Source organism: Solanum verrucosum, unplaced genomic scaffold (assembly GCF_900185275.1).
Source record: "Solanum verrucosum unplaced genomic scaffold, falcon-dt-bn FXZP01000117.1, whole genome shotgun sequence".
Classification (NCBI taxonomy): Eukaryota; Viridiplantae; Streptophyta; class Magnoliopsida; order Solanales; family Solanaceae; genus Solanum; species Solanum verrucosum.
In genome coordinates, this window is record NW_026020014.1 from 384,908 (window position 1) to 402,554 (window position 17,647).

Consider the following 17,647-nt stretch of genomic DNA (forward strand, 5'->3'; position numbering starts at 1 on the left):
TTTGGTTATATTCGTTATGCAAGTAGAAAAAAATATTTTTCTTAAAAATATATATACACAACTAACACAAAACGAAAAAAATATTAAAAAACAAATTAGGAGTGGAGGGTTAGACGGGGTGGGCTAGATTTTATTTAATGTTTTTGGAAAAATAATATCAATTTTTTTTGGAAAGGAGTGAGGGAGGGGGTGAGGTCTGAATTTTTTTTAAAATATTTTATAAAAATTAAAGGCCGGGGGATTGGGGGGGGGGGGGGAGGAGGGGTGAGAAAAATATCTTGAATTTTTTTTTAAAAATAATTTTTTTTTTTGGATAGTAATACTTTAATCTTTAGGTTTTAACTTATATTATTAGTTAATTTAATTTTTGTCAATATGAAATATTTTATCCATGTAGAGTGCCATGTGGCGAGATTTTTGCAAATGAAAGAGAAGGTGTATTACACACACCACTGAGATGTGTTTTTTCAAACTAATAAGTGATAGTTTAGGTAATAAACTAAGAAAAAAGAATAATTTAGTTGTCTTTTTGACACTTAACTGAAAAGTACAACTTCAAGTATTCATGATAATTGGACTCTCAATTTACTTCTTTTATTTCAATTTATTTGACCTATTTTTCCTTTTTTTTTTTGTTTGTTTTTAAAACCATAAATCTTTCCTCTTTTAACACTTTTTTTCATGCGTTTAAGACCACAAGATTTAAAATATTTTAATACATTTGATATATTTATAATTTTATATTATGAGTTAATAGTCTTTTTTATTAAACTTCGTGTTAAATTAAAGGCCAAACACATACACAACCTCTCAAATATGCCCTCATTTTTCATTTTGATACTCCAACTTAACATTGTTTCATTTTAACCCATAAATTATACATTTTTTTTATGTATAATTTAAACACTAAATACTAATTTTTATTTATGTTCATCATTTGAAATTTCTTATTTTCAAAATTGACGTGCGTCTGCTAATTTTCAAAAAATAAATAAATTAGATTAACTAACAAACATAGATTTCTTTGAAATAAAAATATATTTTTTTCTAGATTTTCTCAAAAGTTTTGCATGAAAATAAATCGATTAAAGTTTTATGATTTTCTTATCATCTAGGCTATCTGAATTTAATGCTAATACTAGCTGTTACTTTTTGATATAACTCAATTCGGAAAAAAAATCATCTTCAATACGAGAAAAAAAAGAGACTCATGTTCATTTCTAATAACATTACTAAAAAAATGTTAAAATTCGACAGACTTTGTGGGGCTGTCGATGATTCTTTAAGAAAGAAAACCAACACAATTTCGTCGGTTAATTTTCACACACAATATACAGAAAAACACTCAAAAAGAAATTATTATTTTTAATAAAGAATTAAAGTTTATTCGTTAATTTTATTATTATTTTTACTAAAATTAAGATGTCGATTTTTAAAATAAGAAATTGCAATTGAAGAACATATATAAAGATAAAGTGTTGGTGAAAATTACAAGATTACAAATTACAATTGAAAATAAAATGAAGAAATAAAAATCTTTTATGACTGAGGTGCGAATATCTCGTTTTCTTTAAAGAAAATCAAGTCTACTGCAACAAATGTTTTTCACCGGTCCAACAGTAATCCTTCTTGACTTATCCCCTTTAGAATACAACAACCTTATCACAAAGTATAACTCAACAAACTTTGGACAAAAGTTGAGTCCAAAGTTCCACAAAAATAACACCTCCCTTCAACTAATAAGAACTATTTTTTTGACTAACTTTTATATACTCTATATTTTTTTTATGTACAAAACAAATGAAGACATCACTATTTATAGTTGAGGGAGTCTTCCTAGTAATAAATAGGAAGATAATGGGTAGTAAATAATGAAGATAAATAACGTAGAAATTACATATATTATAAGGTATAATGAAGGAATAAAGAATGAGATAATGGAGAATGAATGGAGGAGAAGTAATGGTCACCAACGGAATTAAGAAACTGCTGCACTATGTTATTATAACTCACAGGATCCAATGTAGTATTAAGTTTTGAAAAATAGTACTGTCCTTATTATCCTAATTGCTGCTACAAATATTTATTTCTAAGATAAAAACTAATTAAACCACCTGTATGATTTATAGGTCACTGTAAAATCAATGCGATGATAAATATTTGTTGTAATTTTAGTGTTTTTTTGCGAGTGTGCAACCGAAAAATAGGTTCAGTTGGTCCTGTTAACTATACAGTATATGTGGCTATTCCCACAAGACAAGAGGATTGTAGTTAACTTACCTAATTTTAACACTTGAATGCCCTCTTGTTGCAGGGAACAGTAGTGTTGTGGTTAACAGCAATGATTCCGAAAGCAAGGCCTCCGCCTTGCAATCAATCAGGACAGGCTTGTAAATCTACAACGAGATCACAATACATGCTCTTGGTTTTCTCGTTTTTGCTCATGTCAATTGGTGCTGGAGGTATAAGATCGTCTTCTTTAGCCTTTGGTGCTAACCAGTTAGACAAGGGATATAATAATCCCAACAAGCATAGAGTGTTGGAGAGCTTCTTTACCTGGTATTATACTTCATCCATAGCTTCTGTTCTGATTGCCCTGACGGGCATCGTTTACCTACAAGACAGACTCGGGTGGAAAATAGGTTTTGGAGTTCCTGCCATCCTCATGTTCTTATCCGCTCTGTTTTTCTACCTTGCCTCTCCATTTTATATCAAGCCAAAGGTTCGCTCAAACGTGTTTGCCAGCTTTATACAAGTAATTGTCGTTGCCTGCAAGAATAGGAAACTCCGTTACCCCAGTCATAACTCTAATTACCATCACAAGAATGATTCGGGACCTACGGAGAAATTGAGATTCTTAAACAAAGCTTGTATCATTAAAAGACCTGAAGATGTTAAGCCAAATGGAGTTGCAGCCAATCCATGGAACCTTTGCACAGTGGAGCAAGTTGAGGAGCTAAAAGCCTTCATTAGAGTCATGCCATTGTGTTCGACGGGGATCATTATATCAATAAACATGAGCCAAAGTTCATTCCCTTTACTACAAGCTCAATCCATGGATAGACATCTAACTAAAGGGTTCGAAATTCCAGCAGGATCATTTGGGATGTTTTTGATGATTGCTTTAACACTTTGGGTTTTTCTCTATGACCAAGTGATGCTTCCATTGGCATCGAAGATCAAAGGAAGACCAGTTCATCTAAAACCTATAGTCAGAATGGGAATTGGCATATTTGTCTCTTGCATGTCCATGGTAGTCTCTGGTATTATCGAATATGTTCGAAGAAGAAAAGCAATCAATCAAGGGCTCTTGAACAACTCGCAGGGTTTGGTGGAGATGTCAGCATTGTGGCTCATAATACCAAACTGTTTAAACGGGATAGCAGAGGCATTCAGCTCGATCGGCTCCACAGAGTTCTATTATTCGGAGCTCCCAAGGAGTATGTCAAGTATTGCATCAGCTCTTTTAGGACTGGGAATGGCAGTGGCAAGTCTTTTAGCAAGTGTGATTTTGAGTGCTGTGGATAAGTACACCAAAGGAGAAGGAACAGAAAGTTGGGTTTCAAGCAATATCAACAAGGGACACTATGAGTATTACTACTGGTTTCTTGCTGTATTGACAGCTTTCAATCTGATTTTTTTTGTGGCTTGTTGCTGGCAATATGGACCCTCTGTTGACGTTGACATCACGAAGAAAATGATGGAGCTTAGTGATGATGATGACTGATGAGTTTTGCCTAATTTGTTCTTTTGGGCCCCAAAAAATTCAGGATAATTCGACAAGTATGCTTATTGCATTTATTTAACAAGTTTCTCGGAATGTGCGTTACACATTCACCTCAAAATACTTGATAAAATGTTTGTATTGTAAATAATAAATTTAAAAGGTACATTTATTATTCGACTTTCCTTGTACTATAAAAATAAAATCAAAACATATATAAGAAAAAGTAACAACTTTTAAGTTCAAGCTAAAATATGTCGCAAACTTGATGCTGCCTTACTGACATATATAATACTTTAATTTAAAGAGAGATAAATACATTCTTGAACGTATATATGTATAAAGTGTTTATTTCATAAAATTAACTATTATGCATGAAGTTAGTTAGTTCTTGCATAAAGATTTTGTGTCAAATTACTTCACAAAACAAGGAGAAATACCTTATAAGGGGTAAGTCTTTCTTTTGCCCAATCTAATAGTCCATGCAAGCTTAGTGCAGGCTTCAATTCCTCAGCTTGTTTTCTTTTGAGCTCAGCGCCAGGAACAACAACTGCACACACCACTTCACCATAGCCAGATTCTGTGGAACAGAAATATGTTTATTCAAAATCAAATGTTGGCAATAAGAATTATTTTTTTCTTTCAGTAAGATAATTCCGAGGAAAAAAGTCTAATGCGATGGGAATTTCAGAGAGCAGTTTATATTATAGATGGATAAACAACAACCTCCTGCTTCAACTTCTAATACTGATAACTTGCATCCATTTATTCACATGAAAAGATTCAAAAGGAGAATGAAGCAAGAACATGCCTTCTGAAAAGTTTCCATAATCTCTTGTAAACGATTATATTCTATTGGCAGATGATAGTCAGAAAATCGATTGGTATTGAAAGAAGTATCAATGAACACATCTATCAGGTAGCTCTAACTTTTATAAGGACAACAGAATAGGAGAGTGTGTAGCATCCAAGGTAATCCTGGTCCAACAGAGCACGCTGTGTGAGATATTCAGCAAACAGAAAAGATTGTACTCCAAGAATGCAGAATAGTTGTCATAGATGCAAATATCGATCAACCTCCATTAAGAGATTAATAAGAACAAGAATGCAAATGGAAAATATCTAACCTAATACAAAGAGCAATGAAGCCTAATAAAGTACACATTAGAATTTGAAAATGCCTTCTATTTCCCTTTCTGTGTTTCTGATTCATTTAAAAGGCAGAATTAGTTATTCAAGGATTACAAGTCTTTAGCACCCCCCACCCCCACCCTACAACAACAACTAAGCTTTAATGCTACCAAAGTTGGTGTCGGCTATATGAATCCTCAGACTATGTTGTTCCATTTTAAAACTCATGGTAGAGCAATATCATACAAAATAAAACTAGAAGTTCCTACATTTCTACTGGCACATAGAAACAAAAAGGCAATATTCCCCATAAAAATAATACTATACACACAAAACTCAATTGCCAAGAGCAAAAAACTTCGTTATTGATAAGCTAAATGTCATACGAGATTGCTTTGAATTCCACACAGCGAGTTGACAAAATTCAAATTGCAACCATTTCTCAATTTCAACAACGCCGAATGGCGCACATGAAAAATTAATAATTCCATTTTGATTGGGCGATAGCATATAAAAACACAGAGAATGAGAATAATTGAAATTGACGATGTTCAATGAAGAACAGAACAATATTCACTTACCAGAAGAGAAAAGTCGAAAGCTAGGGTTTATAGGAGAAGAAAATCAATTGAAGCCAAAGTGGTTGAGTAACTTAAACAAGTTCATGTTTTCAACAAGCTAATCTAAGCTAAAAATGTGAACAATTATTATTTTTTATTGAGAAACTTTCACATATAGCCACTCAAAAATAGTCTAATTACTTTTCATAGCTATAGTTTGATAATTATAATTCGTAGCTACATGTTATAGGGAGGAGAGAGGCGAGCGAGAGAGGGCAAATAGTGGGAGAGAGGTGAATTGTATATGTATATCGATTAGATAATTGTATATTATACATATGTATTTGTATATATGGCAAGCAAGATTAGGAGAGGAGGAGAGAAGCGAGCGAGATTGGGAGAGAGAAAAGAGAGGTAAGCGAGAGAGGGCAGAGAGTGGGAGAGGTGAATTGTATATGTATATCAGTTAGATAATTGTATATTATACATATGCAAATGTATATATGACAAGTGAGATTGGGAGAGGGAGGAGAGTGGGGAGAGGTGAATTGTATATGTATATCAGTTAGATAATTGTATATTATATATATGTATTTGTATATTCTGGCGAATTATACATATACAAACGTGACTAATTATACAAACTCGAAGTCAGTCCACGTAATTAATGTATAATGTTAGTCGCGAGTGGTAATTATAGCAAATTATAGCTATGATGAGTAATTAAGTAGTATAAATTTGCTTAACCGCATAATTTTCCCTTTTTTATTTTTATTAATGGCTACGTGGGGTTTAGAAAAGTCCTAATTAATATGCTTTAGTAAATTGCTCGTATTTATGATTTTACTTTTATTTTCAAAAAATAGTTTGAAAATAACTAAAAAGCAAAAGTGGGAAATAGTGTTCAATTTTTGTCCTAATTTTTTTTCTTAATGATCGTGCATGCCTCAACAATTTAAGTATTTATTTTGAAATGAAGGGAGTAATAAATAGTACTATAAATTAAAAGTAATAATTAATAACTTTACATATTGATTGAAAATTTGATTAACTTTTGAAATTTCACATATATTATTTAAAATTTGAAAATTATGTAAAATGTATTATAAATCAGAATAATTAATGATTTAAAATATTTTAAAAAGTTTATTGAAACTTTGGTTGACTCTCAAATTTTCAAATGTTTCACATAAATTGATACAGTAACATATCTTATTTGAAAATTATGTTAAAAGTAATATTGGAGTAGTTCAAATATTTTGGAGATTTTTTTTTTGATTTGTAATTAAGTAAGTTTATTTTTGAATTGTTTCAGCAAATGAGGCGCTGGAGGATGTGGCAAATTATGCAATTTAAGAGCCCCTTTCTTTTTTTTAACATATTAAAAAATGAAAGAGTACTTTCGCACACAAAATTTATGATAAAAAGGGAGAGAGTATTATAAACATCGGTAATGCTAAATGGCCAGAAATTTTAAAAGTCTATAATATTTTTTTTATTTTAAAACAAACTGTTTTTTTTTTTTAAATTAAAATGTATTAAAGTTAAAAAAGTAAAAATATTCAAAAAAGTAAAATAACATAGTATAAAATATATTATTTTACCATTCTGAACAAATTCTGGCCAAAAAGATTGTATCGTGAATTTTTATTTAAGACTTCTACAATTTTCTGAAGAATTTGCACTCAAGCAAGTAGCTTCTTAAATCAGTTTTTTTAAGTTTACAAGTAGCTCAAACAAAAGATTGCAATCAAACTGATTACTTATGAGTAGATCAAATAAATCATAATAACCTTTGAAAAGACTTCATTAACTTTTTAAAAACCTCATATTTTTTCTTTTCTTTTACGAAGTTTCGAAATAAATAAAATCATTTTATTATAAGTTGAGAAGGTGTGGAAAGATAAATAGTGGGACCAGCAACGAGGAAAAGAAATGCAACCTTTCACACAAAATAACCATCAAAGGATGTGTTGATTTTTAACCGGAGATCTTAAGTTTAAATTTTGTGTCGATAGTATTACAAATTAAAAAGTCAAATTTCAATAGGAATATAAATGAGGAAAAGATCCAAAAAAAAAAAAGAAAAAAAAAGAAGAAAACCTTTCACGCGGAAATCAGAATCACAAGCAAAATCCTCTTTTCCGCAGCCTGTCTATTGTGGTCAATGGCACAAATTAGAATATATATATATATATATATATATATTTATATATAATGGGAAGAGATATAGAAATATGTGAGGATGAGTCATGCTTCTTTCTTGCATTTGCTAATCAGCAGCTGCATCTACTTCCCCATCATTATTCTGTGTCTGTAGATTCAGCAGTCATCGATTTTTTCGTCTTTTTTCCCATTTTGACTTTGTGTTTTTCATTGTTTTACTTCTCCATTCATCCCCAATTCCTCTGATTAATAACCTCTAGTAAGTGAGGAGATGGAGCAAGAAATGGCAGAGTTTCTTCCTCTAAACCGAGGATCTAAAATGGAGGATTCAGAGAGGCAAACTTTTTCTCTGATTCCAATTAAAAGTAGAAAAAAGGGTGGACTAATTACCATGCCTTTTATCATAGGTACTAGACTACTTCAAATATTTTGGGGATTTTTGTGTTTGTTTTATAATTAAGTTTATTTTGAATCATTTCAGCAAATGAGGCACTGGAGAATGTGGCGAGCTATGGGCTTTTACCAAATATGACATTTTATTTGATGAGAGAATACAGGATGGGGTTTACTACAACTCAAAATCTTCTGTTTTTCTGGTCAGCTGCTACCAATTTTTTGCCTATTGTTGGAGCTGTTGTTGCTGATTCATATCTAGGTCGATTCCTTACTATTGGCCTTGGTTCCATCTTCAGTTTCCTGGTATATAGCTTTTAACTTAAAACTAATATGTTGCTAATTAGTGTTTTATAGTTGGAAAAATTGTATAAAATAATAAACTATTAAATTTGTTTGATTTAATTGTAATCCGTAGCAAACTGTTGCCATTTTGCCTCTCTCTCTCCCTAAAATTTTCGCTCGCCACTCTCGTTTCTCCCTGGCTCCCTCGCCTCTCTCACTTTATATACAAACACAAATGTATAAAATGTGTGCTCGCCACTCTCGTTTCTCGCTGGCTCCCTCGCCTCTCTCGCTTTATAAATAAACACAAATGTATAAAATGTGTTTGTGTTTATATAAAGTGAGAGAAAACTGTATATATACATCTCTTTTCGTTCGCCTCTCTCCCCTAGAGAATCTCGCGTGCCACTCTCACTTGCCTCTCTCACTTTATACAAACACAAATATATAAATTGTGTTTGTGTTTGTATAAAGCGAGAGAAAATTGTATATACAAATACAAATACATATATTTTCTTCCTATACACTTATAATTATACAAATACAGGTTTTTCCTTGCCCAATTCTCTTTTATCTTTCTCTCTTTTTTGCTTTATAGTAGTTACATAGATACAATTATCTAAACTGATATACATATACAATTGCCGCGCTTTTATACAAACGAGAGGCTTTCCAGCGAAATTATACAAACCTGAAGCTCATGCCAGCGAGTTATACAATATGATGCCCCATAACAAACATAAAGTTTGCTATGGAGCGCAATTATACAAACTATAGCTATAACATACAAATATGATTTTTATGTTTTTGCTAAACCTAAAATTTACTCTTTATAGTTTCCGATCTTCTTCTTCTCGTTCGGGTTGAGGTCACCAATTTCTTGTCTGTGTGATCTGTATGATCTATAGGTCACTGTAAAATCAACCACGGAAGCTTGCGCGATGGTAAATATTTGTCGTAATTTTAGTGATTTTTTGCGAGTGTGCACCCGAAAAATAGGTTCAGTTGGACCTGTTAACTATACAGTATATGTGCTATTCCCATAAAACAAGAGGATTGTAGTTAACTTACCTACTTTTAACACTTCAATGCCCTCTTGTTGCAGGGAACAGTAGTGCTGTGGTTAACAGCGATGATTCCGAAAGCAAGGCCTCCGCCTTGCAATCAATTAGGACAGGCTTGTAAATCTACAACGACATCACAATACATGCTCTTGGTTTTCTCGTTTCTGCTCATGTCAATTGGTGCTGGAGGTATAAGACCGTGTTCTTTAGCCTTTGGTGCTAATCAGTTTGACAACGGAGGCAGTAATCCCAAGAAGCATACAGTGTTGGAGAGCTTTTTTGCCTGGTATTATACTTCATCCATAGTCTCTGTTCTGATTGCCCTGACAGGTATCGTTTACCTTCAAGACAGACTGGGGTGGAAAATAGGTTTTGGAGTTCCTGCAATCCTCATGTTCTTATCCGCGCTGTTTTTCTTCCTTGCTTCTCCGTTTTATATCAAGCCAAAGGTTCGCTCAAACGTGTTTGCCAGCTTTAAACAAGTACTTGTCGTTGCCTGCAAGAATAGGAAACTCCGTTACCCCAATCAGAACTCTGATTACCATCACAAGAATGGTTCAGGACCTCAAGTGCCAACGGATAAATTGAGATTCTTGAACAAAGCTTGCATCATTAAAAGCCCTGAAGATGTTAAGCTAAATGGAGGTGCAGCCAATCCATGGAAACTTTGCACAGTGGAACAAGTTGAGGAGCTAAAAGCTCTCATTAGAGTCATGCCATTGTGGTCGACGGGGATCATGATATCAATAAACTTGAGCCAAAGTTCATTCCCTCTACTACAAGCTCAATCCATGAATAGGCATCTAACTAAAGGATTCCAAATTCCAGCAGGGTCATTTGGGATGTTAATGATGATTGCGTTAACAATTTGGGTTTTTCTCTATGACAGAGTGGTACTTCCATTGGCATCGAAGATCAAAGGAAGACCAGTTCGTCTAAAACCTATAGTCAGAATGGGAATTGGCATATTCGTCTCTTGCATATCCATGGTAGTCTCTGGTATTGTGGAACACGTTCGACGAAGAAGAGCAATCAATGAAGGGCTCTTGAACAACTCACATGGGTTGGTGGAGATGTCAGCATTGTGGCTCGTTATACCAAACAGTTTAAATGGGATCGCAGAGGCATTCAGCGCGATCGGCTCCACAGAGTTCTATTATTCGGAGCTCCCAAAGAGTATGTCAAGTATTGCATCTGCTCTTTTTGGACTGGGAATGGCAGTGGCAAGTCTTTTAGCAAGTGTGATTTTGAATGCTGTGGATAAGTACACCAAAGGAGAAGGAACAGAAAGTTGGGTTTCAAGCAATATCAACAAGGGACAGTATGAGTATTACTACTGGCTTCTTGCTGTATTGACAGCTTTTAATCTGCTTTATTTTGTGGCTTGTTGCTGGCAATATGGACCTTCTGCTGATGTTGACATCACTAAGAGAATGATGGAGCTTAGTGATGATGATGATGATGATCTTCCATAGCAGAATGACTCAGGCAAACTCAACTGACAAAACTCAGGTAAACTCGGTGAAATGCGCCAAATTATGCTAGTTTACCACAGTCAAATTATAAATTGAGATAGTAATATATACTTATGAAGCTATAAAGCTTATGAAAAAGATGCGTGGTCTTCATTTATTGATTTGATGCCTGTTTATGGTTTGGAGGTGAGCAAGGTTTGGAACAACTCACCTTCCCCATAGCATTCCGAGGCAGCGAGTCGAGTAGGTATCTGTTACATAAGTTGAACGACAAACATTAGTTTAGCAGGCATATCTTGGTACTCGAGTACTACATTTATCTTGCACAAGAACCAAATCACAAAACAATACTTTCTGTCCCAAGTTATAGTTAATCAATATCAACAGAGTAAGCGCATAAATTCCTTATCCCTGGAATGGAAGCAGAAAGAAGTCATGGAAATAATTATTCTCGTTAAGAAAGATTCAAAAGGGGAATGAGGCAAGAATATGCCTTCTGAAAAGTTTGCATAATCTCTTGTAAACAATGATATTGTATCGGCAGATGATAGTCAGAATATCGATTGGTATTGAAAGAAGTATCAATGAACATACCTATCAGCTAGCTCTAACTTTTTTAAGGACAACGGAATAGGAGAGTGTGTAGCATCCTGGTCCAACAGAGTATGCTGTGTGAGATATTCAGCAAACAGAACAGACAGTACTCCAAGAATACAGAGTAGTTGTCATAGATGCAAATATCCATCAACCTCCATTAAGAGATTAATAAGAATAAGAACACAAATGGAAAATGTCTAACCTAATACAAAGAGCAAAGAAGCCTAATAAACTACACAATAGAATTTGAAAATTCATTCTATTTCCTTCATTGTTTCTAATTCATTTAACAGTCAGAATTAGTTATTCCATAAAGGATTACAAGTCTTTAGCACCCCCCACCCTCACCCTACATTAACAACTAAGCTTAAATGCTACCAAAAGTTGGTATCGGCTATATGAATCCTCACACTATGGTGTTCCATTTAGAGCAATATCATACAAAATAAAAATAGACACAAAAAGGCGATGTTCGTTTCTCCTTGCCCCACCCGAATAAAATAATAAGAAAATACAATACTATTAGCACAAAATTCAATCGCCAAGAGCAAAATCTTCGTTATAGATAAGCTAAATGCCATACGAGATTGCTTGAATTCCACACAGCGAGTTAACAAAATTCAAATTGCTACCAATTCTCAATCTCAACAAAGCCGAATCACGCACATGAAAAATTAATAATTCCATTTTGATTGGGCGATCGCATATAAAAACACAGAGAATGAGAATTATTGAGATCATGAAGATCCTTTCAATTTAAATTGATAAATGTGGTATTTCTACTGGATACATTAAATAAGAAAGTGTTGCCCATACGATTTTAAGTTTGAGATCGATACATTATTGTTTGGTAATTGTTATGTATCAGATACATTTAGTATAAATTTGAATTTACGTATCATAACTAAAAAATTAGTGTATGATACATCATTATTTATGTATCTTATTTTGTTTGAGAAATACTATATTTTAAAATAAAAAAAATACATTATACATGTAATTGTTTCAAAATAGCTTCTTTTTTGGGTGTGTGATAAATAACACAAAGTTTATGTATCAAGTACATTTATATTGAACATGATAAACACTAATCAAAGATTCAACAACATTAGAGTTATGTATCAATACCTTAAATATGAACATTAAACATTGCATAAAACAAATGTTATTGTAGCAGTGATGTATCAGATCAATGATAACACTAACAAAGACTAATTTAAAACTCAAAATAAACGAGATACATTAAAAATCTGTGTGCTATGGCAGATCCAACTTTTTTCTTCTTTTTTTTTTGGACGTTTTTCAATAGTAGAAACATTAAAAGAAAATAAATATTTTTCAAGAAAAATTTTCAACGACAATATGATTAACTAAAATTGCAAAGGTTCAATAAGATTTCAATGAGGGCAGGGGGCGGAGGTAATTTTATTTTTATTTTTTAAGATGAAAAAATTAAAAAATAATAATAAAAGAAATCAAAAATTGAAGTGATGGAAAGAAATCTACCTCTTGAATAATTTGAAATCATTAATTGAAAATAGAAAAGATTTTAAATTCAAAAATAGATTAATTGATAAACGTGAGAGAGACACTTTCTGAAAATCAAAATGAATTTGAAATTTGTAACTGCTAAAGAAATGGAGAGAATTTAGGGATAAAATGGAGGAGTGAAATGGGGAGTGGGAAACGTGGGTGGAGGTTGAAAGTAGGAGTGAAATATTTATGTATCCGGAAGATTTTATGAATTGGGGGAATTAAGGGATTTTTGAAATTTTTAAAAAGGGTAGGGATAAATAGATATTAAGGTAAGTAAATGTGTGTATATAAGTAATTTTCCCTTCTTTTAATATATGTACTTTTTTTAGTATAACTTACATAAATCTCATAGTGTAAGACTTAAATTACATTCTATCCCTACTCTTTTCTATTTTACAAAAATCCCCTAAAATATCAGTCATTCGGATACATAATTGACTGTCTGAATACATAATTGGTTGTCTGGATACATAATTGTTGCCCTTCAATCTGTTGCGCTAAAACAGTAAATAAATGTGGAAATTAAATTAAATCCCATAAATTACGCTTACGTTTCTTTTTAATATCAATTGGACAGATTTAAAATATGTATCAATGTGCTTCATATTTATTGTATCAGATACATAGCTGCAACATCTTCACATTTTGCCTCAAACTAAACAAACTTTTGATAATAACATGTTTGTATCACCATTTATGCATTTGATACGTACTTCTATGGCACTTTAATATATCATATATATAAGTTAATAAGTATTAGATGCATTGTTGTGTGCCAAGATCGCTATTATGTAGTTATGACACGTTGTTATGTATCAATTTGTTAATCACTTTATTAGATGTCTATCTAAAATAGAAAAAGACAGTATCGACGGATTCAAATTTGCAAATACAAATTTTTTTACCACATATATTTAGCTATGAAAATAGTAAGATTTGTGTATCACGCATATGATTTGGTAGTGTGCACGGATACACATCTTTCTAAATTTGAATAAGGTAGAAGATACATAGTCACTCCTAGATACATGATAAATGATACAGTTGGTAGAAGTTTTGTATCAAGTATCAAAACTAATTAAGGTTATATATCAAAACTAATATTTGAGCATGCTACACTGTGAGATAAAATTGTAATGTATCGTAGAGTTGAAGAAAGGCATTATTATACATTAATTAAGAAACAAAATTAACTTAATACAATAAAAATCTAGTTAATGTATCCCAAACTATAGTCGTAAGATAATTTGGTAATTTGAACACGATACATTGTACATGATGAAATTGTAATGTATCATAATGTTGAAACGAAAGCATTATACATTTATTTAAGAAACAAAAACAACTTTTTTTATACATTAAAAATTTGAACCCATATATATCAGAAAAAGATGAACAAGAAAAAATTGAAAAAAAAATCAACAATCTGATCTGTTTCGACTTCTCCTTCTCAACATTCACTTTAGAAGAGGAATGTACATCCACTTCAAAAGATGAATGTACATCATTCTTCTCCTTCTCCTTCTCAACATTCACTCTTATATCCGTTTTTCACTGTTAACAATGACGTCAACCATGGATCTCGATCTGAAGTCCTTACCAGTGCCCACCAATAGATCATTTTCTTCAAAGATTGTTAATCCTAGATCATTTTCTTCAAAGATAACACACCACATAGCAGATGCAACTCTTCTACTATTTTTTGGGGGTTTTTTCCACATTAACTTTAAAAGATGAAGTTTCATACTTCTTCGACTTTGTCTTCTAAATGTTGTGATTCGCCATTGTTATTGGATCCTACAACCTTTTGGATCTATTTTCAGCCCAATCATCATCGTCGGAATCATAATGAGTTGATTAGATCTATTTTCATGCAAGTTTTCATCTTCAAAATCAAAATATACAAGCTACCATACTAAAAAGAGAGAGCATGATTCATATGTATCAAAAAATTGTAAATGAAAAAGTTAATTTTTTTTTAAAAAAAAATGACAACTAAAGAACTGGAATAAAAAATTTGATGAAGAAATAGTTCTACCTCTTTAGGAACTTGAGAGAGAATAGATTTAAAATTAAAAGCTTGCATCATTAAAAGCCCTGAAGATGTTAAGCCAAACGGAGTTGCAGCCAATCCATGGAACGTTTGCACAGTGGAGCAAGTTGAGGAGCTAAAAGCCCTCATTAGAGTCATGCCATTGTGGTCAACGGGGATCATGATATCAATAAACTTAAGCCAAAGTTCATTCCCACTACTACAAGCTCAATCCATGAATAGACATCTAACTAAAGGATTCCAAATACCAGCAGGGTCATTCGGGATGTTTTTGATGGTTGCATTAACAATTTGGGTATTACTGTATGACCGTGTGATGCTTCCATTGGCATCAAAGATCAAAGGAAGACCAGTTCGTCTGAAACCTATAGTCAGAATGGGACTTGGTATATTCGTGTCTTGCATGTCCATGGTAGTCTCTGGTATTATCGAACATATTCGACGAAGAAGAGCAATCAGTGAAGGGCTGTTGAACAACTCGCAGGGGTTGGTGGAGATGTCAGCAATGTGGCTCATTATACCAAACAGTTTAAACGGTATAGCAGAGGCATTGAATGCGATTGGCGCCACAGAGTTCTATTATTCAGATCTCCCAAAGAGTATGTCAAGTATTGCATCAGCTCTTTATGGACTGGGAATGGCAGTTGCAAATCTTTTAGCAAGTGTGGTTTTGAGTGCTGTGGATAAGTACACCAAAGGAGAAGGGAAAGAAAGTTGGATTTCAAGCAATATCAACAAGGGACACTATGAGTATTACTACTGGCTTCTTGCTCTAATGACAGGTTTTAATCTGCTTTATTTTCTGGTTTGTTGCTGGCAATATGGACCTTCTGTTGATGTTGACATCACTATGAGAATGATGGAACCTAGCGACGATGAAATTGATTTGCCTCAGAAGAAAAAATCTACACCTGACTTGAATTCCTGCTAGGCTACTCTCTTATTACATTGTTGATACATAGTACTAGTATTTATACAGAATTGCTATTACATTTTTAGCTACTGCTAGTATAGTATATTATATAGTCCACTTTCCCTAATTCGTTGTTTTTCACCCCTCAAAATATTCAGCATGATTTGAGCAGTATGCTTATTTAATTTATTTAATTAAAGAATCAAAATATAAAAAGACTAATTCAAACTGATTATGATCAAATAATTGATAAATTGATAATCGATAAATCGCGTATCTATAAATTGATAACCATTCAAGTCGAATTGTTAAAAAGTCGCCTTAACCAAAATACCTCATTATTCGTGAAGAGATGAATCTCAAATTGACATTTTGTTATTTTCCCCAATTCTGGAGAGATGCACTTGCAGGCAAAAGTTTTATGCTTTATTTTATCCCTCTACCAAATAATATGACAAAAGTTTAATTAAGTTTTAATATACTAGTCATTATCTTTTGAGAACAGAGGTTTAAAAAAAGCAGATCATTGGAAGTACTAGAGGGCTGGGGTGGGTGGTGGAGTTGGGTTATTGGGTAGTGGATGAGTTAGAGTAGAGTAAGGAAAAAAATTAATTTCTTAAAAATGTTATTTTTTTAATCTTTAATTGTTAAATTTTAGCATTTACTTATTTAATTTTTAAATATATATACTCGTGAGTAGGGCTATTATAATCTAAACCGAAAAAAAAGTTATTGGCTTATTAGTAATGGGTTATTGGTTTAGCGGTTTAGATAACGGTTTTGATTTATTTTATTATCGGGTTATCGATTCTTAACGGTTTGAGTTTTTTTCTTACGGATTAGCTAATAGCCCCCCGATAGTAAATTAAATAATTATATTTATACCATTTTGTATATAAAGTCCTTGACTTAGAGTTTAATTTCCTACTTTTATTTCTGTCTATCTCAAAATCTTGATTATTCTACAATCTAAAAGTGTTTGTTTTTTAGCAAGATGCAACTTTTGAACTCATGTACATGATTCATTCGATTTGTCATCAATATTTGTTTTATTGCCTTTTTTTAATTTGTTCCAATAAACTCTTGGATCCATTTTGGACCCTTATATTAAAAAATAAAAAATCTTTTTATTATAAATTGAGACCTTGTGAGAAGGAGATAGTGGGACCAGCAGCAAGGAAAATAAATTAGTACTTGTCTTGTTTGAAAAATATTTGTCCACAATTAATTTTGCACACATTTTAAGAAAATACCATAAATAAAAGGATAATTTTATTACATTCTCTTTTAATATAATAAACACAATGTCTGAAAGAGAATGATACAAGAAAGATTTAATAGAACATCAAATTTTATGGCAGGCGAGGAAGGGATCATCTTTAGTATGGCATGATAATTGGACAGGATTAAGTGATTTATACACTATCACAGGGGATAATTTTGAATGGGACGACAATTATGAAAGAATTACGCTATAAATGGTGAATGGGAAGTAGCTATCTTGAAAGAATTTTTTCCAATGGAACTAGTAGATCATATTATTTCCTGCATAAAACCGCCTAATGGAGTGGATGAGCAGGATAAGCCCTGATGGATGTTAAATACGAGAGGGACTTTCTCGGTTAATTAAATGTACCGAGTTAAAATTTTAGGTATAAAAAAATATTTAATAAGGAACGCTTTCTTATGAATAAAGCGGTATGTGACCATAAATTAATCAGACTCTTTTTTCAAATATAAACCCCAAGAT

General features: G+C 32.4%; 2 protein-coding genes across 2 annotated transcripts in view; both read left to right on the forward strand.

Moving 5' to 3' along the window:
* The window catches only part of LOC125820553 (protein NRT1/ PTR FAMILY 1.2-like), a 29,888-nt gene extending 25,984 nt beyond the window's left edge, over positions 1–3,904 (forward strand). Inside the window, exon 4 of the mRNA XM_049499954.1 lies at positions 3,207–3,904. Coding sequence (XP_049355911.1) covers positions 3,207–3,727 — 521 coding nt within the window. The 3' untranslated portion in view covers positions 3,728–3,904. The remainder of the gene's footprint in view (positions 1–3,206) is intronic.
* Positions 3,905–7,677: 3,773 nt separating this feature from the next.
* LOC125820554 (protein NRT1/ PTR FAMILY 1.2-like) lies at positions 7,678–16,024 on the forward strand. The gene is made up of 4 exons (XM_049499955.1): positions 7,678–7,988; positions 8,063–8,280; positions 9,365–9,968; positions 15,053–16,024. Exons 1-4 carry the CDS (start codon positions 7,853–7,855, stop codon positions 15,913–15,915), a joined length of 1,821 nt encoding a protein of 606 aa, XP_049355912.1. The 5' UTR covers positions 7,678–7,852; the 3' UTR covers positions 15,916–16,024.
* The last annotated feature ends 1,623 nt before the right edge of the window (positions 16,025–17,647 follow it).

Coding starts and splice junctions, on each gene's coding strand:
- LOC125820554 (XM_049499955.1), top strand. CDS start 7,853: ATGGAGCAAGAAATGGCAGAGTTTCTTCCTCTAAACCGAGGATCTAAA. Junction 7,989..8,062: donor TACCATGCCTTTTATCATAG/GTACTAGACTAC, acceptor GAATCATTTCAG/CAAATGAGGCACTGGAGAAT. Junction 8,281..9,364: donor GTTCCATCTTCAGTTTCCTG/GTATATAGCTTT, acceptor CTCTTGTTGCAG/GGAACAGTAGTGCTGTGGTT.